This window comes from Schistocerca cancellata, unplaced genomic scaffold (genome assembly GCF_023864275.1).
Source record: "Schistocerca cancellata isolate TAMUIC-IGC-003103 unplaced genomic scaffold, iqSchCanc2.1 HiC_scaffold_1148, whole genome shotgun sequence".
Taxonomy (NCBI): Eukaryota; Metazoa; Arthropoda; class Insecta; order Orthoptera; family Acrididae; genus Schistocerca; species Schistocerca cancellata.
In genome coordinates, this window is record NW_026047147.1 from 1 (window position 1) to 23,794 (window position 23,794).

The window sequence follows — 23,794 nt, forward strand, 5'->3', positions numbered from 1 at the left end:
AAAAATTAAGTCGCTGTGCCAATTAGGGATTCACTCTCGATCAGATGATGCATATACATTTTTCTCCCGCTTTCGTTTGCTTCAGAAAACCGCCATTACTCGCGGCAGACTTTAAAATTGACATCGTTCTGCGTAGTAGCAGCAACAATCGGTCGCTGAGGCAGCGACAAAGCTCTGTCGGTTGCAGGACGCGGAAGACTAACGGAAAAAGAAATTCATCTTACACATTACTGCTATCTACATTTGTGAATAACGTTTAAATATGCACATAATCGGTACGCGGATCTGATACTGGTTTCGTGATTTTATGTGTCGCGTGCTAGCGTGCCAGTGACATGGCAGAATATGTGGGTGGCAGTCACCCAGCGTTCGTAAAAAAAGAAAAATGTAAGCTGTTCTGATTCAGCGAAGTTTGCCATCCGGCGTCGTCATGCAGGGTGCATAGAAACAATCTGACCAAAAGTGTATCGTGGAAACGCAGCATGAAACACAAAAATTTGAGTATAGCAACTAGGCATCGCGACTGAATATTTTCGGCGGCACCGGAACGTAATTAAAATCCCACACACGAGCGTCTTGGCTCTAAATGATTGGTAGTTTACAGAAAATGTATACGTAAACACAGGCTGTGTGAACTAACCAACCGCCACCATGAGAACGAGATAAATTTAAAGCGCCACTTACACGTGTGTCGCACTTGGCTGACATAGGACACTGCACGTTTTTAGAGATGAACAGAATCGGATGTCCATGTCTCATGTTTCAATATGTCTTAGAAAGGTGAAAATGAGTAAAAATGAGCCGACACTTATTGCTATAAGTATGTCATAGCAAATGTTCGAAGTGACCACAGTTCCCATGTTGGCATAGCGCCCGAAATATTCAACTGAGACTTGCAATACCGAAATTCCTTCATTTGAACTGACTTCCTGCTCTGCACTTTCGGTCAAATTGTTTTTTCCCACCCTGTTTGCTCTAGACGTGACGCGACAGTAATGGTCGAGTGCTGAGCCATCCAATACACTTCGTCTATGGTAGAAAGGGCTATATACGGCAAAATGACGGAATGCGTTACGAGCGACTTATAACTTTGAAGTAAAAACACATGCGATACATTTAACCAAATCGTTAGGAAGCAAGGTGTAAAATACGTTTCTTGATTAGAAATCATTGCCCATAGTAGGCAATGATTTCTGAGGAGTATGTAGATACACAAGGCATACCAATCTCTGCTACAACTGTGCTATGTCGGTTACTTAAACGCGACGGATAGCACACTTCAGAAGAAGAAATAAAAATGATAATTTTGTTTTTCGTGGTCAACAAAAAAAATTGCGTTATTTTTTAACGTATAGCAGAAAGGTGAAACAGAATGCTGTAGAATTTCGAGGTGGAAGGCGTGATGGGAACAATGTCAGCATGTTGCCAACAGAGGACAGGAGATTCGTTGGTCGAGGCGAAGACAATGCCTTAAAAAAGTATTTTTGCGCTTATCGCCCAGAGAGTAAAACAGTCGAACAGATATCCGCCATTTCCACGTTTTCAAACTGTATTACACTAGAACAAAAATGAGACGCTTTGAAATAGCGAAGAGTGTGTGTGTGTGTTTTGGAGGTTTACAGGCGCTAAACAGCGTGGTCATCAGCGCCCATACGCATAAAAACAGGAAAACATGCAGTGAAGGGACTAAGACGAACAGCGAATAAGGAGAACGGCTAAAAGACACAGACCTGACGCAGGGCCAAATCCTCACATACGGAGGCAAAACAGGAGGAGAATGAATGAGTCGCGAGTGTGGATGTCATGACGTCACCATAGACTATCAGCAAGAGGCGCCTGCCCTGATGCTTGGATAATGAAGTACTGTCGCAAAGAAACTGCATAGATATTCACTAAGCTCTTGACAGTACGAGACACAATAACAACGACTTTCTCTTTTCCATCATCATTGTCATCATGACAATCGTAACACTCTCTTAATATGTGGCCGGAATATGTAAAGGGCCACAGCCCCACTTCGCAATGGAAAATGCTGTAATAAGGAAAACATGTCACCAGTCAGCTAGTAGAAACACGGGTAAGGCGAGAAAAATAATATGTAAGGTGCAGAGTTGCAAACGGTTACATATACACGACTAAATGTTTTTATGGCGTTTTAAAGCTAGAGCCAAACAAAAAGTGCGCCCTTGACATTCCCTAAGTTCCTAAACAGAGGGAATTTTTCGAGTGCTAATTTTATTTTCTTAGTGTGGCCAATAACAGAGTAAGCTGTGTAGGTTCCAGAATACATGTAAACTCTCGTAAGTAGCTACCTTTCTAGGTACGCAAATTCGTCTCCGATGCCGGTTTGACAACGATGAGTTTTCTGCGCTGGTAATGATGCATTTGCTTGCCGACGACCACAAGCACATACGAAAACTGTTAAGGTATTACAAAACCTGAATACATTTAAGATGAGTAATGCGAAAAAGCAGTTACTAGTAACTGTAAATATTGGCTGTGGTGTTGTACGCAAAAATAGTTACGTTACTTATATTCACGTAAAACCGAGCCCCATCACTTGTGTGAAAAGACAGGCCGCAGAGAGGAGAATGTACAGCAGCAACTTGTAGCCGCACGGCGGCTGTTGCCGTAGCATCGACAGATGACAGAGGAGTCTGAAGACTCGTTTACGTTTTAAGCACGGGGGAAGCAGCGTCGCAGACGTCGACACCTCGTTTGGCAGCACGGCTGGAGTCAGCTGGTCCAGGAAGAGGCGGTGGAGACATTCATCCGAACCTCGATTTGTTACTCACGTCGAAGCCGGCCAAGAACGCCGGAAGTGTGTGTCGGAAGAATGTCGTTGCGACACACTCCGTCCACAGTCGTAACGGAATTTTCTGCGCAGTGCTGTTTTAGCGGCATTTCATAATTATCTCGTCTTTGAAACTGTTACTTTATGTATTGCTGAAGAACTGAAAACCCTTTAACTAAGAAGAATGCAATTAACAGTTGACGAAACATTTAGCTATGGAAAGAGAACGGTTACGGAAATTACTGTCGCTTTTATCAATAAGTACTGTTTTCTAACGGCGAATACGATAGTTAACTCATGTTCGGATGAACGACGAGTTTGGTGATTCGGTTTCCACATGTGCTGTTTGATGACACTAAATCATCATCTCTCCGTGTGAGCAAACCGGTGGTCGACGCTCACATAACATATGTGAATACTGACGTGATAATTAAGAGGACCAAAGGTGACAGCTTTGAGTATCTAATAAATTACGATTGCGGAAATATTGAAGTGCTTCTACATCGGGCAGAATGTGTACTAGAGCTCACAACCGTTTATTGCAGTGAGGTGGAAGTGTTATGAAGACATTACGCCACAAGTGATTAGTGGAAGTCAGTGGCATTTTCCATCGAAGAATACGATGCGTAATTTCGTTTGGACATAACGGTAACTTTTGCGACATTGTGCGTGGAAGGCCCAACTCGGAATGTGGATTTATGCAATAACGGTTATGTGTGCCCCATTGTCGTAATTTTTGCCTTAAGGCTTTGATCGCCTATAACTTCCCTAAACGTTACGTTTGACTGGTGGTTGTGCAATTATTATCATTTTCCTCCGTTTTCATTTACTTAATAAAATCGACATTACTAGCTAGAAAGTTTAACTGCCGACGTTGCAGATGGCTAGCACCAACAATCAATGGCTGGGGCACTGACAAAGCTCTGTGGGCTGCAGAAGAGGGAGAATCAACAGAAAAATACATTCGGCTTCTACGTTACTAAGATCTGCAAGCGTAATTAAATGCGTTCAAAGTCAATACAATGTCATTATTTGGCGATTTCGTGTAACCAGTGCTGGTATTCGAGTGACGTGGCGGAACATGGGGGGACGACCCGTTTGGAAGTCATCCGGAGACGTGTGTGCCACGTATGTGAAAAAAGGCATAACTTAAGCAGTGCTGTTTAAGCGAGATTTTGTCATCGTGCACCGTCGTTCACGCCAGAGATGAGCCGACTTGAGCGCCCTAAACCGATTGATAGTGTTTACATGACGAACCACAAGCGGTGGTGGAAGATCGGTTTGTGAAAAACACACTCGGTAGACATATGTAGAACTGCTAAGGAATGTTTTACTTTTTGTTTCACGCAATGAAAGTAAATATTAACATACCATTCCTGTTACAAAACGGAAACACAGAGAAGAAAAGATTTTATTTTTACGCTTAACATTTCTCCCGCTTTCGATATTTACAATTCTCAACAAAAGGCTATCAGAATTTTCGTGTGCACTATTATATACAATGTCCTTGATTGCCGCGGGTCACAAGATGCCCAGTAGACATGTTACTCTTTTCCGCGCTGTTTATTTCTTTTTAGCGTCTTATTGTTTATATCACTGCCGGACACTGCAAGTCGCCTACTGCCATCTGTCGACCGACGGCTGCACTGCGTCCTCCGAAACTCCTTTTGCAGTCAACGTCTTCTGCCACGCGAGGCGCCAATAGAACGTGTCTTTCCAAATCGCTGGTTCGGCGCGATTCACGCATTTTCGTGAAATGAATAAAAAAAAATAGAAATCTGTTTTTGTGTGCGTGGAGAGAAGGCTGCGGTCTTTTAGCATGAAAGGAGGTAACACGAAATATGAAATAACTGTGAGCGAACAAGACTGCCACGTCACAGAGACAGGCGGCTGCGATTTCAAATCCGTCAGCACACAGCGCCAGAGAGTATCGCATAACGCAGTCTGGCGGTGTGGAATAAACTTTGTATTGCCTTCGTACGATCGTAGCGATGGCCAGCGCTTTCAAATAAATTTGTATTACAGATATGGGATAAGTTGATTTTTTTGTACTGCCTTTGTAGAGAATGGAAATAAATAGATTCCTTTTTTCGTCACAGCTTTCAACACTACACAGAACGTTTTTTCTCGTCCGAGGTAAACTCTGAATTGAATATCGGGTTCGAGGCTACTCGCTAAGAACTGTTACTTCCATCAGTTTAAAATAATAGTGTACGTTGCATTAATTTTCATTTAGCTCTTCGGAATGCAGATAACCATTCATGGCATGGAGTAACAAGAGGAATCAGTCATTAGAATAAACGTTGGAAGAAACGTTATGTGACTGGAAAAGGAGCTAAGTTCACAATCGGCGGCAGACTGCAAAGAAAGCGGTCGTGAAACACGGACTGGGAGCGACTGTCATTTGGCTAACCTTGAAACGGAAAGTCTAAAATACATAAACTGGATATAAAGGCCGTGCACGTTCTGTAATAATCTGTGGACGGCGAAACAGCTCACTCTGGACAGATTACAATGGCGTAACTGATCAGTGACCACTGGGCGCGCACGTTGCAATCGGCAGTATATGCGAGGATGAGCTATGGGTGGAGTTTCGGACATACGTTCGCCGCTTCAAGTAGGGAGAGATTCCGACGCGTATCTTAAACAGAGATAAGGATTGACGTCTGTCTTTTTCGTAGAAGATTAAATTCTGCGTGTAAATTACAAAGACATGTTATGTACCTAATACTTCTAGAGATGTACCTGGTAAAAAGGTCCAAGTTTCGAAGGTACGCGTGATTTGCTTGGCGCTAACTGAGCGTAGAAAGAGGAAATGGGGTAACTAGCAAATAAGCTATTGATAAAAATTGAATGTAAAATTGTTAATAGTAATGTCCCTCGTAGGGGAGTATTATACAACACGTTTCATTTGTTCATACCGATCACAAAAAAAACTTACTAACGTTTCAGGTATGAGCAAATAGTGAATTGATCAAATGTAGCGAAACACGTTGTGGGTGATCAACCGAGACAGGGGTGCCGTGTGACGTCACACCTCAGTGTGGGCTGCTGTGCGGTTGCTACGGCTGTAGACGCGCCTCAGCCGCTGTGGTCACGGCCAAGGTTTCATGAACCACTCGGCTGCAACGGTAGCTCTGTGTTGCCACTATTCTACAGCCAAATCTCGGCACTGACTAGTTGTTTGTTGTTGTTGCCACCAAAATTGCAGCAATTATTCACACTGTGCAGTATGTAATTGGGTTGGCCCTCTTACTAAATATTGAGTTCATAAAGTTACAGATGAATTGTATATAGAAGTAATCACATAATCATTCCTATGCCGCAACAGAAAATGAAAACTGCTATTTTGCTCGTTCTTTACCTAAGAAAGATACGATAGTAGTAATACAATAAGACGACTTGGACATGAGTTATGGCCTCAGTTAAGTGCAGTTCATAAGAAGTAGTCAGAATCAGTTGTCTGTAAAATGAGAAGTGGCAAGGACGAAAACTTTAATCAGTTTGTCCATCGAGGGTATATTGCAGATTCCTGTGATAGCTCTCAGTTCCACTGCGTAGTTTATTGTTTAAAATTGTCATAGCATTAAACCACCAGGAACGTTGAGTTTGACTGCTAGTTGCCGCTTTCGTTACTTCTTTCCATTTTCATTTATATCGTAGAATCCCTTATACTTGGAGGAAATTTGAATTTAACTGCCATCATTCCGTGGCGGCAACAGCAACAATCGACCGCTGATGCAGCGATAGAGCTCTGTGGGTCGCACAGTACGGGAAACGATCGGAGAAACGAGACGAGACATATTCATTGCTGCTTTCTGCAATTGCGATTAATATCGAAAGTAGCACACGTTTAATACAATAGCTTTACAAGAATGTGATGCATGTATCGTAATCAAAGTCTTAACTGTATTGTTCGCCGAAACTTTCAAAAATGACCATTCTACGTGAATCTATTGTGAAACGAATCAAAATTATATACACCTCTTAACCGAGCCAGTCAATTTACTTCCTCGCATCGTCAGTCAGGTTGACCGTGTGTGTCTTTGCATTAAGCTTTTAGAAGATGTTCACTACAACAACAACTTGCAATGTCATTTTACTTACGAAATTTATATTATCTCAGCAAACAAGAAGTGAATCATGACGATGTGTGTAGCTTACCTGGCCCCATAAACTGAGTAGCTGTGACGTAAAGTCTTTATGTTATCTCGTTATATGCATACGACAGAGTAACGAATCTGCCCCTTGGATGGGACAGTGTACTGATACGAATTGTTAAGCTCTGTCTGTGGAAACAAATAATCGCTTTTAGTTTCTCCTGACCAGAGACTACTTTCATTCTACTTACTAACAATGACAACAATATCGGAAGGTGGTAAATGTTTCCCATTTTCCTTAATGTAGGTGAGCGACAAGAATAAAATACTTGCTGTAAGTTACACGATGGCGATATCGAGACATCGGTATGAACCATGCAACAGAATTCTTTGCGGAGGTTTCAAACACTTGGTGGCATTACACTAGGCCCTGAATCACAGCTATCGAACTAATTCGGTCAATTTAAGAGTTTCACATGTGTGTCTGTGCACGATTTTCGCTGGATGCTTACTAAGATTGCAAGGGGGGGCGGGAATGGTTACCTCATCCAAACTAAGCGACAGAGGTGGATACGTATGTGACACCTATCCATAGCTTTCATACTGACTGCATGCGATGAAAGAGTTGAGTTTATAAAATGTGATACATTATGAATCCATAAACAGCATAGGGAGCTCCCTAAAAGCAAGTAGGTTGAAAGACTTTATGTATGAGGCAAACACTGATATTATTCTAGTTACAGAAGTAAAGGATACTGCACTACACGATGTATTGGGATATAGTGCTGTAATTAATGCTGGAACTGGAGATGAATTAGAGACCGTGATACTCGCGAAAGAGGGCATAATAGTGGATCACGTTGAAAACTCACATGTAATACAGTTGTAGCTTGTACTGTTTACAACACCTGGCTATTTAATATATATGTTCCACCTGGTAGCAGTAAACGACGTAAACGAGCAGAGTTTCTTTAAATACGAAATTGTCCCTCTCTTCAGATTTCATTAAGGTAATATCATTTTGGCAGAAGATTTCAAAGGCGCCCGTCCATTGTCTTCTGCTTTTCTAGTGTTTGCAGCCTTTCAGTGTGTGCTGCCTATCCACATTGTGACACTTTACAGTGTGTTGTTATTTCATTGTATGCTTGCTTCCCAGTGCATGCTGGGTTTCAGTGTGCAGTACCTTGCCATTGTGTGACGCCTTTCCAATATGTGCTGACTTTTCAGTTTGTGCTGCCTTTCTCAGCATGGGCTGCCTTTGCAGTGTGTGTTGCCTAGTATTGTGCGCCGCCTTTGTAGCATGTGCTGCCTTCGTAGTGTGTGCTACCATTGCATCATGTGCTGCTGTTGCAGCATTTGCATCCTTTGCATGGTGTGCAACCTTTGTAGCATATGCAGCCTTTTTAGCATATGCAGCCATTGCAGCATGTGCTGCCTTTGCAGCTTGTGCTGCCATTCCATTGTGTGCTTGTTTTATAGTGCATATTTCCTTTATAGTGCATGCTGCCTTTCCAAGACAGCGAAGACAGTACGATTTCCAAAGGCAGTACACCGTGTGAAGATAGCACACCTTGTGTAGACAGCACGATTTGCAAAGATGGCACACCTTGCGAAGACAGCATGTCTTGCCAAGACAGCATGTCATGGCAACACAGCACGACTTGCATTGGCAGCACAACTCGTAAAGGCAGAATGACTTACAAAATCAGCTCACCTTGTGAGGACAGCACACCTTGCGAATGCAGAACTCGTAGTGACAAAGCTCGCCTTGCGAAGACAAATAGCCTTACAAAGGCAGCGCGGCTTGGAAAGACAGCACGCCTTGTGATGGAGGAATGCTTAGCAAAAGCAGGACTCCGTGTCGAGGCAGCCAACCTCAAGAAGGCAGCATGCCTTGCGAAGGCAGCATTCCTTGCGAAGGCAGGACGCCTTTTAAAGACAGCACGCCTTGCGAAGGCATCATGCCTTGTAGGGCAGCATGCCATGTGAAGGCAGCACTGCTTGCGAAGACAGCACATCTTGCAAAAACAGCACACCTTGCAAAGACAGCACGCCTTGCAAAGACAGCACACGTTTCAAAGATAGCATGCATTGTAGAGACAGCAGAATTTGCAGAGATGGCACGACTTGCAAAGACAGAACAACTTGCAAAGACAGCAAACCATGCAAATACAGCATGCCTTGCAAAGAATTCACAGCTTGCAAAGAATTCACACCTTGCAAAGATGGCACACATTTGAAAGATGGCACACCTTGCCAAGATGGAACACAATTCCCAGACAAAACACCTTGCATAGCCAGAACAGCATGCCTTGACAAGGCAGGACACCTTGACAAGACAGCATGCCTTGAGAAGACAGCACGCATTGCCAAGACAGCACACCTTGCCAAGAAAGCATGCCTTGCCAAGACAGCATGCATTGCCAAGACTGCACACCTTGCCAAGACAGCATGCCTTGCCAAGACAGCATGCCTTGCCAAGACAGCACAACTTCCTAAAGCAGCATGCCTTGCGAAAACAGGATGGCTAGCGAAGACAGCACGCCCTCAAAAGGTGCCATGGCATGCGAAAGCAGCATGCCTTGTGAAGACAGCACACCTTGTGTAGACAGCACGCCTTTTGCAGACAGCCATCCTTAAGTAGACAGCTCGCCTTGTGTAGGCAGCATGTCTTATGTAGACAGCACGCCTTGTGTAGACAGAACACATTGTGTAGGTAGAATGTCTTCCAAAGACATATTTAGACAGTACGCCATGTGTAGACAGCATGTCATGTGTAGACTGAACGAAATCTGCAGACAGCATGCCATGTGTAGATAGCACGCCATCTGTAGAAAGCACACAATGTGTAGACAGCACGCCTTGATAAGACAGTATGCGTAGCGAAGATAGTATGCATTGCCAAGACAGCACACTTTGCCCAGAGAGCACACATAGCCAAGAAAGCATGCCTTGCCAAGACAGCACGCCTTGCTGAGAAAGCATGCCTTGCTGAGACAGCTGGCCTTAATAAATCAGCACTCCTTGCAAAGACAGCACACCTTGCCAAGACAGCACACCTTGCAAAGACTGCACCCCTTGCACAGACAGAAGGCTTGTAAAGACACCACGGCTTGTCAAGACAGTACGACTCACGAAGACAGCATGCCTTGCGAAGGCAGGACGCCTTTTAAAGACAGCACGCCTTGCGAAGGCATCATGCATTGTAGGGCAGCATGCCATGTGAAGGCAGCACTGCTTGCGAAGGCAGCACATCTTGCAAAGACAGCACACCTTGCAAAGACAGCACATGTTTCAAAGATAGCATGCATTGCAGAGACAGCAGAATTTGCAGAGATGGCACGATTTGCAAACTCATAGCTGACTTAGGACACAGCACGTTTTTAGAGATGAAGAGAATCAGATGTCCATGTCTCATGTTTCAATACGTCTTAAAAAGGTGAGTAAGAAGGGAGCCGCCACTTATTGCTATTATGTATGTCATAGCAAATGTTCAAAGTGACCACAGTTGCCATGTTGGCATAGCGCCCGAAATATTCAACTGACACTTGCAATACCGAAATTCCTTCATTTGATGCTGACTTCCTGCTCTGCACTTCGGTCAAATTGTTTTTCCCCACCCCGTTTGTTCTAGACGTGACGCGACAGTAATGGTCGAGTGCTGAGCCATCCAATACACTTCGTCTACGGTAGAAAGTGCTAAATACGGCAAAATGACGGAATGCGTTACGAGCGACTTATAACTTTGAAGTTCAGTAGACAGTAACTACGTAAAAACACATGCGATACATTTAACCAAATCGTTGGAAATAGTAGTAGAATTGCTGTACCCATAATTTTCCATACCTTCAACTGCAGCCACGAACTTCCTCGATCGATCTGCGATTCACGGTATATCCACCACACATATATCCTACTTCCAACACATCTTCATTACAGCTGCAAATTGCGTCTTCCTCCTTTCGAAACAAGCAGGAAGGTTTAGTTTTGGAAAGCCTATATCGTGTTTACAGTAAAGCAGTCCAATTTACTTTTGTTTTCCTGTTTATTTTTCTGCTCTGCCCAACCCGTAACTTTTATCGATTTGTTCGTTGCATGTTTGTTTTTTGCCAGCACTCCTAGCGAACGCACCACTCCTTGCGAAAGCAGCACTCCTTGCGAAGGCAGCAGTCTGTGCAAAGGCAGCACTCCTTGCGAATGCAGCACTCCTTGCGAATGCAGCACTCCTTGCGAAGGCACCACCCCTTGCAAAGGCAGCACTCCCTGCGAAGGCAGCCCTAATTGCGAAGGCAGCACTCCTTCCAAAGGCAGAACTCCTTGTGAAGGCAGCACTCGTTGCGAAGGCAGCACTCCTTTGAAGGCAGCACTCCCTGTGAAGGCAGCACTCCTTGGAAGGCAGCACTCTTTGCAAAGGCAGCACTCCTTGCGAAGGCAGCACTCCTTGCGAAGGCACCACCCCTTGTGAAGGCAGCACTCCCTGCGAAGGCAGCACTCCGTGCGAGGGCAGCACTCCCTGCGATGGGAGCACTCCTAGTGAAAGCAGCACTCCGTGCGAAGGCAGCAATCCTAGCAAACGCAGCACCCCCTGTGAAGGCATCACTCCTAGCGAAGGCAGCACTCCTAGCAAAGGCAGCACTCCTTGCGACGGCAGCACTCCGTGCAAAGGCAGCACTACATGCAAAGGCACCATTCCTAGCGAGGGCAGCACTCCGTGTGAAGGCACCACTCCTTGCGAAGGCAGCACTCCCTGCGAAGGCAGCACTTGTAGCGAAGGCACCACTCCTAACGAAGGCAGCACTCCTAGCGAAGGCAGCACTCAGAGCAAAAGCAGCACTCCATGCGAAGGCTGCACTCTGTGCGAAGGCAGCACTCCCTGCAAAGGCAGGAACCTGTGCGAATGCAGCACTATGTGCATAGGCACCACTCCTTGCGAAGGCAGCACTCCCTGCGAAGGCAGCCATCCCTGCTGAGGCAGCCCTCTTTGTGAAGGAAGGACTCCTTGCGAAGGCAGCACTCCTTGCAAAGGCAGCACTCCTTGCAAAGGCAGCACTCCTTGCGAAGGCAGAACTACTTGCAAAGGCAGCATACCATGCAAAGGAAGCACTACTTGCGAAGGTTGCTTTCCGTGCGGAGACAGCACTCCGTGCAAAGACAGCACTCCGTGCGAAGGCAGCACCCCTTGCGAATCCACCACTACTTGCGAAGGCAGCACTCCATGCGAAGGCAGCACTACGTGCGTAGGCTCCATCCCTTGTGAAGGCAGCACTCCCTGTGAAGGCAGCACTCCTAGAGAACGCAGCACTCCTTGCGAAGGCATCACTCCTTGTGAAGGCAGCACTCCCTGCAAAGGCAGGAACCTGTGCGAATGCAGCACTATGTGCATAGGCACCACTCCTTGCGAAGGCAGCACTCCCTGCGAAGGCAGCCATCCCTGCTGAGGCAGCCCTCTTTGTGAAGGAAGGACTCCTTGCGAAGGAAGCACTCCTTGCAAAGGCAGCACTCCTTGCAAAGGCAGCACTCCTTGCGAAGGCAGAACTACTTGCAAAGGCAGCATACCATGCAAAGGAAGCACTACTTGCGAAGGTTGCTTTCCGTGCGGAGACAGCACTCCGTGCAAAGACAGCACTCCGTGCGAAGGCAGCACCCCTTGCGAATCCACCACTACTTGCGAAGGCAGCACTCCATGCGAAGGCAGCACTACGTGCGTAGGCTCCATCCCTTGTGAAGGCAGCACTCCCTGTGAAGGCAGCACTCCTAGAGAACGCAGCACTCCTTGCAAAGGCATCACTCCTTGTGAAGGCAGCACTCTGTGCAAAGGCAGCACTCCCTGCGAAGGCAGCATACCTTGCAAAGGCACCACCCCATGCGAAGGTAGCACTCCCTGCGAAGGCAGCCCTCATTGGGAAGGCAGCACTCCTTGCGAAGGCAGCACTCCTTGCAAAGGCAGCACTCCTTGCGAAGGCAGCACTCCTTGCGAAGGCAACACTTCTTGGAAGGCAGCACTCCTTGGAAGGCAGTACTCCTTGCAAAGGCAGTACTCCCTGCGAAAGCAGAACCACTTGCGAAGGCATTACTCCTTGCGAAGGCAGCACTCCCTGCGAAGGCAGCACTCCCTGCGAGGGCAGCCCTCTTTCCGAAGGCAGCCCTCCTTGCGAAGGCAGCACTCCTAGCGAAGGCAGCACTCCTTGCGATGACAGCGCTCCTTGCAAAGGCAGAACACCTTGCGAAGGCAGGATTCCTTGCGGATGCAGCACTCCCTGCGAAGGCAGCACTACTTGCGAAGGCACCACTCCTTGCGAAGGCAGCACTCCCTGCAAAGGCAGCACTCCCTGCGAAGGCAGCCCTCCTTGCGAAAGCAGCACACCTAGCGAAGGCAGCACTCCTTAGGAAGGCAGCTCTCCTTAGAAGGGCAGCACTCCTAGCGAAGGCAGCACTTTTTGCGAAGGCATATCTCCTTGCGAAGGCAGCACTCCTTGCAAAGGCAGCACTCCTTGCGAAGGCAACAACCCTTGCGAAGGCAGCACTCCCAGCAAAGGCAGCCCACATTGCGAAGGCAGCACTCCTTGCATAGGCAGCACTCCTTGCGAAGGCAGCACTCCTTGCGAAGGCAGCACTCCTTGCGAAGGCAGCACTCCTTGCAAAAGCACCACATTTTGCGAAGGCAGCTCTCCCTGCAAAGGCAGCCCTTATTGTGAAGGCAGCACTCCTTGCGAAGGCAGCACTCCTTGCGAAGGCAGCACTCCTTGCGAAGGCAGCACTCCTTGCGAAGGCGGCACTCATTGGAAGGCAGCACTCGTTCAAAGGCAGTACTCCCTGAGAAGGCAGCACTACTTGCGAAGGCATTACCCCTTGCGAAGGCAGCACTCCCTGCGAAGGCAGCCCCCCTCTCGAAGGCAGCCCTCCTTGCGAAGACAGCACTGCTAGCGAAGGCAGCACTCCTTGTGAAGGCAGCAATCCTTGCGAAGGCAGTACTCCTTGCGAAGGCAGTACTCCTTGCGAAAGCAGCACTCCTTGCAGAGGCACCACTCCTTGTGAACGCAGCGCTCCTTGCGAAGGCAACACTCCTTGCGAAGGCACCACCCCTTGCGAAGGTAGCACTCCCTGTGAAGGCATTACCCCTTGCGAAGGCAGCACTCCCTGCGAAGGCAGCCCTCCTTGCGAAGGCAGCCCTCCTTGCGAGGGCAGCACTCCTAGCGAAGGCAGCACTCATTGCGAAGGCATCACTTCTTGCGAAGGCAGTACTCCTTGCAAAGGCAGCACTCCTTGCGAAGGCAGCACTCCTTGCGAAGGCAGTACTCCTTGCAAAGGCAGCACACCTTGCGAAGGCAGCACTCCTTGCGAAGGCTGCACTCTGTACGAAGGCAACACTCCTAGGGAAGGCAGCACTCTGTCCCAAGGCAGAACTCCTTGGGAAGGCAGCACTCCTTGTGAAGGCAGCACTCCTTGCGAAGGCAGCACTCCTTGCGAAGGCAGCACTCCTTGCGAAGGCAGCACTCCTTGCGAAGGCAGCACTCCTTGCAAAGGCAGCACTCCTTGCGAAGGCAACACTCCTTGCGAAGGCACCACCCCTTGCGAAGGCTGCACTCCCTCCGAAGGCATTACCCCTTGCAAAGGCAGCACACCTTGCGAAGGCAGCACTCCTTCCGAAGGCTGCACTCTGTACGAAGGCAACACTCCTAGGGAAGGCAGCACTCTGTCCCAAGGCAGCACTCCTTGGGAAGGCAGTACTCCTTGCGAAGGCAGCACTCCTTGCAAAGGCAGCACTCCTTGCGAAGGCAGCACTCCTTGCGAAGCCAGCAATCTTTGCGAAGGGAGCACTCTGTGCGTAGGCTGCATTCCATGCGAAGGCAGCAATCTGTGCAAAGGCAGCACACCTTGCGAAGGCAGCACTCCTTGCGAAGGCTGCACTCTGTACGAAGGCAACACTCCTAGGGAAGGCAGCACTCTGTCCCAAGGCAGAACTCCTTGGGAAGGCAGCACTCCTTGTGAAGGCAGCACTCCTTCCGAAGGCAACACACCTTGCCAAGGCAGCACTCCCTGCGAAGGCAGCACTCCTTGCGAAGGCGCCACCCCATGCGAAGGCAGCACTCCCTGCGAAGGCAGCACTTCTTGCGAGGGCAGCACTCTGTGCGTAGGCTGCATTCCGTGCGAAGGCAGCAATCTGTGCAAAGGCAGCACTCCTTGCGAAGGCAATTCTCCTTGCGAAGGCAGCACTACTTCCGAAGGCAGAACTACTTGCAAAGGCAGCATACCGTGCAAAGGAAGCACTACTTGCGAAGGTTGCTTTCCGTGCGGAGACAGCACTCCGTGCAAAGGCAGCACTCTGTGCAAAGACAGCACTCCATGCGAAGGCAGCACCCCTTGCGAATCCACCACTACTTGCGAAGGCAGCACTCCGTGCGAAGGCAGCACTACGTGCGTAGGCACCATCCCTTGTGAAGGCAGCACTCCCTGTGAAGGCAGCACTCCTAGAGAACGCAGCACTCCTTGCGAAGGCATCACTCCTTGTGAAGGCAGGAATCTGTGCAAAGGCAGCACTCCCTGCGAAGGCAGCATACCTTGCGAAGGCGCCACCCCATGCGAAGGCAGCACTCCCTGCGAAGGCAGCCCTCATTGCGAAGGCAGCACTCCTTGCGAAGGCAGCACTCCTTGTGAAGGCAGCACTCCTTGCGAAGGGAGCACTCCTTGCGAAGGCAGCACTCCTTGGAAGGCAGCACTCATTGGAAGGCAGCACTCCTTGCAAAGGCAGTACTCCCGGCGAAAGCAGAACTACTTGCGAAGGCATTACTCCTTGCGAAGGCAGCACTCCCTGCGAAGGCAGCCCTCTTTGCGAAGGCAGCCCTCCTTGCGAAGGCAGCACTCCTAGCGAAGGCAGCACTCATTGCGATGGCAGCGCTCCTTGCAAAGGCAGCACTCCTTGCGAAGGCAGCACACCTTGCGAAGGCAGCACTCCTTGCGGATGCAGCACTCCCTGCGAAGGCAGCACTTCTTGTGAAGGCACCACTCCTTGCGAAGGCAGCACTCCCTGCAAAGGCAGCACTCCCTGCGAAGGCAGTCCTCCTTGCGAAAGCAGCACTCTTAGCGAAGGCAGCACTCCTTGCGAAGGCATCTCTCCTTAGAAGGGCAGCTAGCGAAGGCAGCACTCCTTGCGAAGGCATATCTCCTTGCGAAGGCAGCACTCCTTGCAAAGGCAGCACTCCTTGCGAAGGCACCACCCCTTGCGAAGGCAGCACTCACAGCAAAGGCAGCCCTCATTGCGAAGGCAGCACTCCTTGCGAAGGCAGCACTCCTTGCGAAGGCAGCACACTTGTGAAGGCACCACCCCTTGCGAAGGCCGCACTCCCTGCAAAGGCAGCCCTCATTGCAAAGGCAGCACTCCTTGCGAAGGCAGCACTCCTTGCGAAAGCAGCACTCCTTGCGAAGGCAGCACTCCTTGCGAAGGCAGTACTCCTTGCGAAGGCAGTACTCCTTGCGAAGGCAGCACTCATTGGAAGGCAGCACTCGTTCAAAGGCAGTACTCCCTGAGAAGGCAGCACTACTTGCGAAGGCATTACCCCTTGCGAAGGCAGCACTCCCTGCGAAGGCAGCCCTCCTCTCGAAGGCAGCCCTCCTTGCGAAGACAGCACTCCTAGCGAAGGCAGCACTCCTTGTGAAGGCAGCACTCCTTGCGAAGGCAGTACTCCTTGCGAAGGCAGTACTCCTTGCGAAAGCAGCACTCCTTGCGGAGGCAGCACTCCTTGTGAATGCAGCACTCCTTGTGAAGGCAACACTCCTTGCGAAGGCACCACCCCTTGCGAAGGCAGCACTCCCTGCGAAGGCATTACCCCTTGCGAAGGCAGCACTCCCTGCGAAGGTAGCCCTCCTTGCGAAAGCAGCCCTCCTTGTGAGGGCAGCACTCCTAGCGAAGGCAGCACTCCTTGCGAAGGCAGCACTCCTTGCGAAGGCAGCACTCCTTGCGAAGGAAGCACTCCTTGCAAAGGCAGCACTCCTTGCGAAGGCAACACTCCTTGCGAAGGCACCACCCCTTGCGAAGGCAGCACTCCCTCCGAAGGCATTACCCCTTGCAAAGGCAGCACACCTTGCGAAGGCAGCACTCCTTGCGAAGGCTGCACTCTGTACGAAGGCAACACTCCTAGGGAAGGCAGCACTCTGTCCCAAGGCAGCACTCCTTGGGAAGGCAGTACTCCTTGCGAAGGCAGCACTCCTTGCAAAGGCAGCACTCCTTGCGAAGGCAGCACTCCTTGCGAAGGCAGCTCTCTTTGCGAAGGGAGCACTCCTTGCGAAGGCAGCACTCCTTGGAAGGCAGCACTCCTTGCAAAGGCAGTACTCCCTGCGAAAGCAGAACTACTTGCGAAGGCATTACCCCTTGCGAAGGCAGCACTCCCTGCGAAGGCAGCCCTCCTTGCGAAAGCAGGACTCCTTGTGAATGCAGCGCTCCTTGCGAAGGCAGCACTCCTTGCGAAGGCAGCACTCCTTGCAAAGGCAGCACTCCTTGTGATGGCAGCGTTCCTTGCAAAGGCAGCACTTCTTCTGAAGGCAGCACACCTTGCGAAGGCAGCACTCCTTGCGGATGCAGCACTCCCTGCGAAGGCAGCACTCCTTGCGAAGGCACCACTCCTTGCGAAGGCAGCACTCCTTGCAAAGGCAGCACTCCCTGCGAAGTCAGCCCTCCTTGCGAAAGCAGGACTCCTAGCGATATCAGCACTCCTTGCGAAGCCAGCTCTCCTTAGAAGGGCAGAACTGCTAGCGAAGGCAGCTCTTCTTGCGAAGGCAGCACTCCTTGCAAAGGCAGCACTCCTTGTGAAGGCACCACCCCTTGCGAAGGCAGCACTCCCTGCAAAGGCAGCCCTCATTGCGAAGGGAGCACTCATTGCGAATGCAGCACTCCTTGCGAAGGCAGCACTCCTTGCGAAGGCAGCACTCATTGGGAGGCAGCACTCGTTGCAAAGGTAGTACTCCATGAGAAGGCTGCACCACTTCCGAATGCATTACCCCTTGCAAAGGCAGCACTCCCTGCGAAGGTAGCCCTCCTCTTGAAGGCAGCCCTCCTTGCAAAGACAACACTCCTAGCGAAGGCAGCACTCCTAGCGAAGGCAGCACTCCTTTCGAAGGCAGTACTCCTTGCGAAGGCAGCACTCCTTTTGAAGGCAGCACTCCTAGCGATGGCAGCACACCATGCGAAGGCAGCACTTCTTGCGAAGGCACCACACCCTGCGAATGCATGTCTCTGTGCAAAGGCAGCACTCCGTGGGAAGGCAGCACTACGTGCGAAGGCTGCACTCCGTGCGAAGGCTGCACTCCTTGCGAAGGCAGTACTCCTTGCGAAGGCAGCACTCCTAGCGAAGGCAGCACTCCTTGCGAAGGCAGCACTTCTTGCGAAGGCACCACTCCCTGCGAATGCAGATCTCTGTGCAAAGGCAGCACTCCGTGCGAAGGCAGCACTACGTGCGAAGGCTGCACTACATACGAAGGCAGCACTCCTTGCGAATGCAGCACTCCTTGCGAAGGCAGCACTCCTTGCGAAGGCAGCACTCATTGCGATGGCAGCGCTCCTTGCAAAGGCAGCACTCCTTGCGAAGGCAGCACACCTTGCGAAGGCAGCACTCCTTGCGGATGCAGCACTCCCTGCGAAGGCAGCACTTCTTGTGAAGGCACCACTCCTTGCGAAGGCAGCACTCCCTGCAAAGGCAGCACTCCCTGCGAAGGCAGTCCTCCTTGCGAAAGCAGCACTCTTAGCGAAGGCAGCACTCCTTGCGAAGGCATCTCTCCTTAGAAGGGCAGCTAGCGAAGGCAGCACTCCTTGCGAAGGCATATCTCCTTGCGAAGGCAGCACTCCTTGCGAAGGCAGCACTCATTGGAAGGCAGCACTCGTTCAAAGGCAGTACTCCCTGAGAAGGCAGCACTACTTGCGAAGGCATTACCCCTTGCGAAGGCAGCACTCCCTGCGAAGGCAGCCCTCCTCTCGAAGGCACCACTCCTTGCGAAGGCAGCACTCCTTGCAAAGGCAGCACTCCCTGCGAAGTCAGCCCTCCTTGCGAAAGCAGGACTCCTAGCGATATCAGCACTCCTTGCGAAGCCAGCTCTCTTTAGAAGGGAAGAACTGCTAGCGAAGGCAGCTCTTCTTGCGAAGGCAGCACTCCTTGCAAAGGCAGCACTCCTTGTGAAGGCACCACCCCTTGCGAAGGCAGCACTCCCTGCAAAGGCAGCCCTCATTGCGAAGGGAGCACTCATTGCGAATGCAGCACTCCTTGCGAAGGCAGCACTCCTTGCGAAGGCAGCACTCATTGGGAGGCAGCACTCGTTGCAAAGGTAGTACTCCATGGGAAGGCTGCACCACTTGCGAATGCATTACCCCTTGCAAAGGCAGCACTCCCTGCGAAGGTAGCCCTCCTCTCGAAGGCAGCCCTCCTTGCAAAGACAACACTCCTAGCGAAGGCAGCACTCCTAGCGAAGGCAGCACTCCTTTCGAAGGCAGTACTCCTTGCGAAGGCAGCACTCCTTTTGAAGGCAGCACTCCTAGCGATGGCAGCACACCATGCGAAGGCAGCACTTCTTGCGAAGGCACCACACCCTGCGAATGCATGTCTCTGTGCAAAGGCAGCACTCCGTGGGAAGGCAGCACTACGTGCAAAGGCTGCACTCCGTGCGAAGGCTGCACTCCTTGCGAAGGCAGCACTCCTTGCGAAGGCAGCACTCCTAGCGAAGGCAGCACTCCTTGCGAAGGCAGCACTTCTTGCGAAGGCACCACTCCCTGCGAATGCAGATCTCTGTGCAAAGGCAGCACTCCGTGCGAAGGCAGCACTACGTGCGAAGGCTGCACTCCATGCGAAGGCAGCACTCCTTGCGAATGCAGCACTCCTTGCGAAGGCAGCACTCCTTGCGAAGGCAGCACTCATTGCGATGGCAGCGCTCCTTGCAAAGGCAGCACTCCTTGCGAAGGCAGCACACCTTGCGAAGGCAGCACTCCTTGCGGATGCAGCACTCCCTGCGAAGGCAGCACTTCTTGTGAAGGCACCACTCCTTGCGAAGGCAGCACTCCCTGCAAAGGCAGCACTCCCTGCGAAGGCAGTCCTCCTTGCGAAAGCAGCACTCTTAGCGAAGGCAGCACTCCTTGCGAAGGCATCTCTCCTTAGAAGGGCAGCTAGCGAAGGCAGCACTCCTTGCGAAGGCATATCTCCTTGCGAAGGCAGCACTCCTTGCGAAGGCAGCACTCATTGGAAGGCAGCACTCGTTCAAAGGCAGTACTCCCTGAGAAGGCAGCACTACTTGCGAAGGCATTACCCCTTGCAAAGGCAGCACTCCCTGCGAAGGCAGCCCTCCTCTCGAAGGCAGCCCTCCTTGCGAAGACAGCACTCCTAGCGAAGGCAGCACTCCTTGTGAAGGCAGCACTCCTTGCGAAGGCAGTACTCCTTGCGAAGGCAGTACTCCTTGCGAAAGCAGCACTCCTTGCGGAGGCAGCACTCCTTGTGAATGCAGCACTCCTTGTGAAGGCAACACTCCTTGCGAAGGCACCACCCCTTGCGAAGGCATCACTCCCTGCGAAGGCATTACCCCTTGCGAAGGCAGCACTCCCCGCGAAGGCAGCCCTCCTTGCGAAGGCAGCCCTCCTTGTGAGGGCAGCACTCCTAGCGAAGGCAGCACTCCTTGGGAAGGCAGCACTCCTTGCGAAGGCAGCACTCCTTGCGAAGGAAGCACTCCTTGCAAAGGCAGCACTCCTTGCGAAGGCAACACTCCTTGCGAAGGCACCACCGCTTGCGAAGGAAGCACTCCCTCCGAAGGCATTACCCCTTGCAAAGGCAGCACACCTTGCGAAGGCAGCACTCCTTGCGAAGGCTGCACTCTGTACGAAGGCAACACTCCTAGGGAAGGCAGCACTCTGTCCCAAGGCAGCACTCCTTGGGAAGGCAGTACTCCTTGTGAAGGCAGCACTCCTTCCAAAGGCAGCACTCCTTGCGAAGGCAGCACTCCTTGCGAAGGCAGCACTCTTTGCGAAGGGAGCACTCCTTGCAAAGGCAGCACTCCTTGGAAGGCAGCACTCCTTGCAAAGGCAGTACTCCCTGCGAAAGCAGAACTACTTGCGAAGGCATTACCCCTTGCGAAGGCAGCACTCCCTGCGAAGGCAGCCCTCCTTGCGAAAGCAGGACTCCTTGCGAATGCAGCGCTCCTTGCGAAGGCAGCACTCCTTGCGAAGGCAGCACTCCTTGCAAAGGCAGCACTCCTTGTGCTGGCAGCGTTCCTTGCAAAGGCAGCACTTCTTCTGAAGGCAGCACACCTTGCGAAGGCAGCACTCCTTGCGGATGCAGCACTCCCTGCGAAGGCAGCACTCCTTGCGAAGGCACCACTCCTTGCGAAGGCAGCACTCCTTGCAAAGGCAGCACTCCCTGCGAAGTCAGCCCTCCTTGCGAAAGCAGGACTCCTAGCGATATCAGCACTCCTTGCGAGGCCAGCTCTCCTTAGAAGGGCAGCACTGCTAGCGAAGGCAGCTCTTCTTGCGAAGGCAGCACTCCTTGCAAAGGCAGCACTCCTTGTGAAGGCACCACCCCTTGCGAAGGCAGCACTCCCTGCAAAGGCAGCCCTCATTGCGAAGGCAGCACTCATTGCGAATGCAGCACTCCTTGCGAAGGCAGCACTCCTTGCGAAGGCAGCACTCATTGGGAGGCAGCACTCGTTGCAAAGGTAGTACTCCATGAGAAGGCTGCACCACTTGCGAATGCATTACCCCTTGCAAAGGCAGCACTCCCTGCGAAGGTAGCCCTCCTCTCGAATGCAGCCCTCCTTGCAAAGAAAACACTCCTAGCGAAGGCAGCACTCCTTGCGAAGGCAGCACTCCTTGCGAAGGAAGCACTCCTTGAAAAGGCAGCACTCATTGGAAGGCAGCAATCGTTGCAAAGGCAGTACTCCCTCTTTGCGAAGCCAGCCCTCCTTGCGAAGGCAGCACTCCTAGCGAAGGCAGCACTCCTTGAGATGGCAGCGCTCCTTGCAAAAGCAGCACTCCTTGCGAAGGCAGCACACCTTACGAAGGCAGCACTCCTTGCGGATGCAGCACTCCCTGCGAAAGCAGTACTCCTTGCGAAGGCACCACTTCTTGCGAAGGCAGCACTCCCTGCAAAGGCAGCACTCCCTGCTAAGGCAGCACTCACTGCGAAGGCAGCCCTCCTTGCGAAAGCAGCACTCCTAGCGAAGGCAGCACTCCTTGCGAAGGCAGCTCTCCTTAGAAGGGCAGCACTCCTAGCGAAGGCAGCACTCCTTGCGAAGGCATATCTCCTTGCGAAGGCAGCACTCCTTGCAAAGCAGCACTCCTTGGGAAGGCACCACCCATTGCGAAGGCAGCACTCCCAGCAATGGCAGCCCTCATTGCGAAGGCAGCACTCCTTGCGAAGGCAGCCCTCCTTGCGAAGGCAGCACTCCTTGCGAAGGCAGCACTCCTTGCGAAGGCACCACCCCTTGCGAAGGCAGCACTCCCTGCAAAGGCAGCCCTCATTGCGAAGGCATCACTCCTTGCGAAGGCAGCACTCCTTGCGAAGGCAGCACTCCTTGCGAAGGCAGCAGTCCTTGCGAAGGCAGCACTCATTGGAAGGCAGCACTCATTGCAAAGGCAGTGCTCCCTGAGAAGGCAGCACTACTTGCGAAGGCATTACCCCTTGCGAAGGCAGCACTCCCTGCGAAGGCAGCCCTCCTCTCGAATGCAGCCCTCCTTGCGAGGGCAGCACTCCTAGCGAAGGCAGCACTCCTTGCGAAGGCAGCACTCCTTGCGAAGGAAGCACTCCTTGCAAAGGCAGCACTCATTGGAAGGCAGCACTCGTTGCAAAGGCAGTACTCCCTCTTTGCGAAGCCAGCCCTCCTTGCGAAGGCAGCACTCCTAGCGAAGGCAGCACTCCTTGAGATGGCAGCGCTCCTTGCAAAAGCAGCACTCCTTGCGAAGGCAGCACACCTTACGAAGGCAGGACTCCTTGCGGATGCAGCACTCCCTGCGAAGGCAGCACTCCTTGCGAAGGCACCACTCCTTGCGAAGGCAGCACTCCCTGCAAAGGCAGCACTCCCTGCAAAGGCAGCACTCACTGCGAAGGCAGCCCTCCTTGCGAAAGCAGCACTCCTAGCGAAGGCAGCACTCCTTGCGAAGGCAGCTCTCCTTAGAAAGGCAGCACTCCTAGCGAAGGCAGCACTCCTTGCGAAGGCATATCTCCTTGCGAAGGCAGCACTCCTTGCAAAGGCAGCACTCCTTGGGAAGGCACCACCCATTGCGAAGGCAGCACTCCCAGCAAAGGCAGCCCTCATTGCGAAGGCAGCACTCCTTGCAAAGGCAGCACTCCTTGCGAAGGCAGCACTCTTTGCGAAAGCAGCACTCCTTGCGAACGCACAACCCCTTGTAAAGGCAGCACTCCCTGCAAAGGCAGCCCTCATTGCGAAGGCAGCACTCCTTGCGAAGGCAGCACTCCTTGCGAAGGCAGCACTCCTTGCGAAGGCAGCACTCCTTGGGAAGGCAGCACTCCTTGCGAAGGCAGCACTCCTTGCGAAGGCAGCACTCCTTGCGAAGGCTGCACTCCTTGTGAAGGCAGCACTCATTGGAAGGCAGCACTCGTTGCAAAGGCAGTGCTCCCTGAGAAGGCAGCACTACTTGCGAAGGCATTACCCCTTGCGAAGGAAGCACTCCCTGCGAAGGCAGCCCTCCTCTCGAAGGCAGCCCTCCTTGCGAGGGCAGCACACCTAGCGAAGGCAGCACTCCTAGCGAAGGCAGCACTCCTTGCGAAGGCAGCACTCCTTGCGAAGGCAGTACTCCTTGCGAAGGCAGCACTCCTTGCGAAGGCAGCACTCCTTGCGGAGGCACCACTCCTTCTGAACGCAGCACTCCTTGCGAAGGCAACACTGCTAGCGAAGGCAGCACTCCTTGTGAAGGCAGCAC

At 51.6% G+C, this 23,794-nt stretch overlaps 4 protein-coding genes across 4 annotated transcripts; all 4 read right to left on the reverse strand.

Annotated features, from left to right (window-relative positions):
* Positions 1 to 13,312: 13,312 nt before the first annotated feature.
* LOC126159832 (trophinin-like) lies at positions 13,313 to 15,508 on the reverse strand. Its single transcript, XM_049916642.1, has one exon. It carries the CDS (start codon positions 15,506 to 15,508, stop codon positions 13,313 to 13,315), a length of 2,196 nt encoding a protein of 731 aa, XP_049772599.1.
* A 637-nt stretch (positions 15,509 to 16,145) lies between these two features.
* On the reverse strand, positions 16,146 to 17,747 carry LOC126159833 (uncharacterized). Its single transcript, XM_049916643.1, has one exon. It carries the CDS (start codon positions 17,745 to 17,747, stop codon positions 16,146 to 16,148), a length of 1,602 nt encoding a protein of 533 aa, XP_049772600.1.
* A 2,239-nt stretch (positions 17,748 to 19,986) lies between these two features.
* Positions 19,987 to 21,582, reverse strand: LOC126159834 (uncharacterized). The gene has a single exon (XM_049916644.1). It carries the CDS (start codon positions 21,580 to 21,582, stop codon positions 19,987 to 19,989), a length of 1,596 nt encoding a protein of 531 aa, XP_049772601.1.
* Positions 21,583 to 22,461: 879 nt separating this feature from the next.
* On the reverse strand, positions 22,462 to 23,457 carry LOC126159835 (ice-structuring glycoprotein-like). Its single transcript, XM_049916646.1, has one exon. The coding sequence runs from the start codon at positions 23,455 to 23,457 to the stop codon at positions 22,462 to 22,464; it is 996 nt and encodes a 331-aa protein (XP_049772603.1).
* Between the last annotated feature and the right edge of the window lie 337 nt (positions 23,458 to 23,794).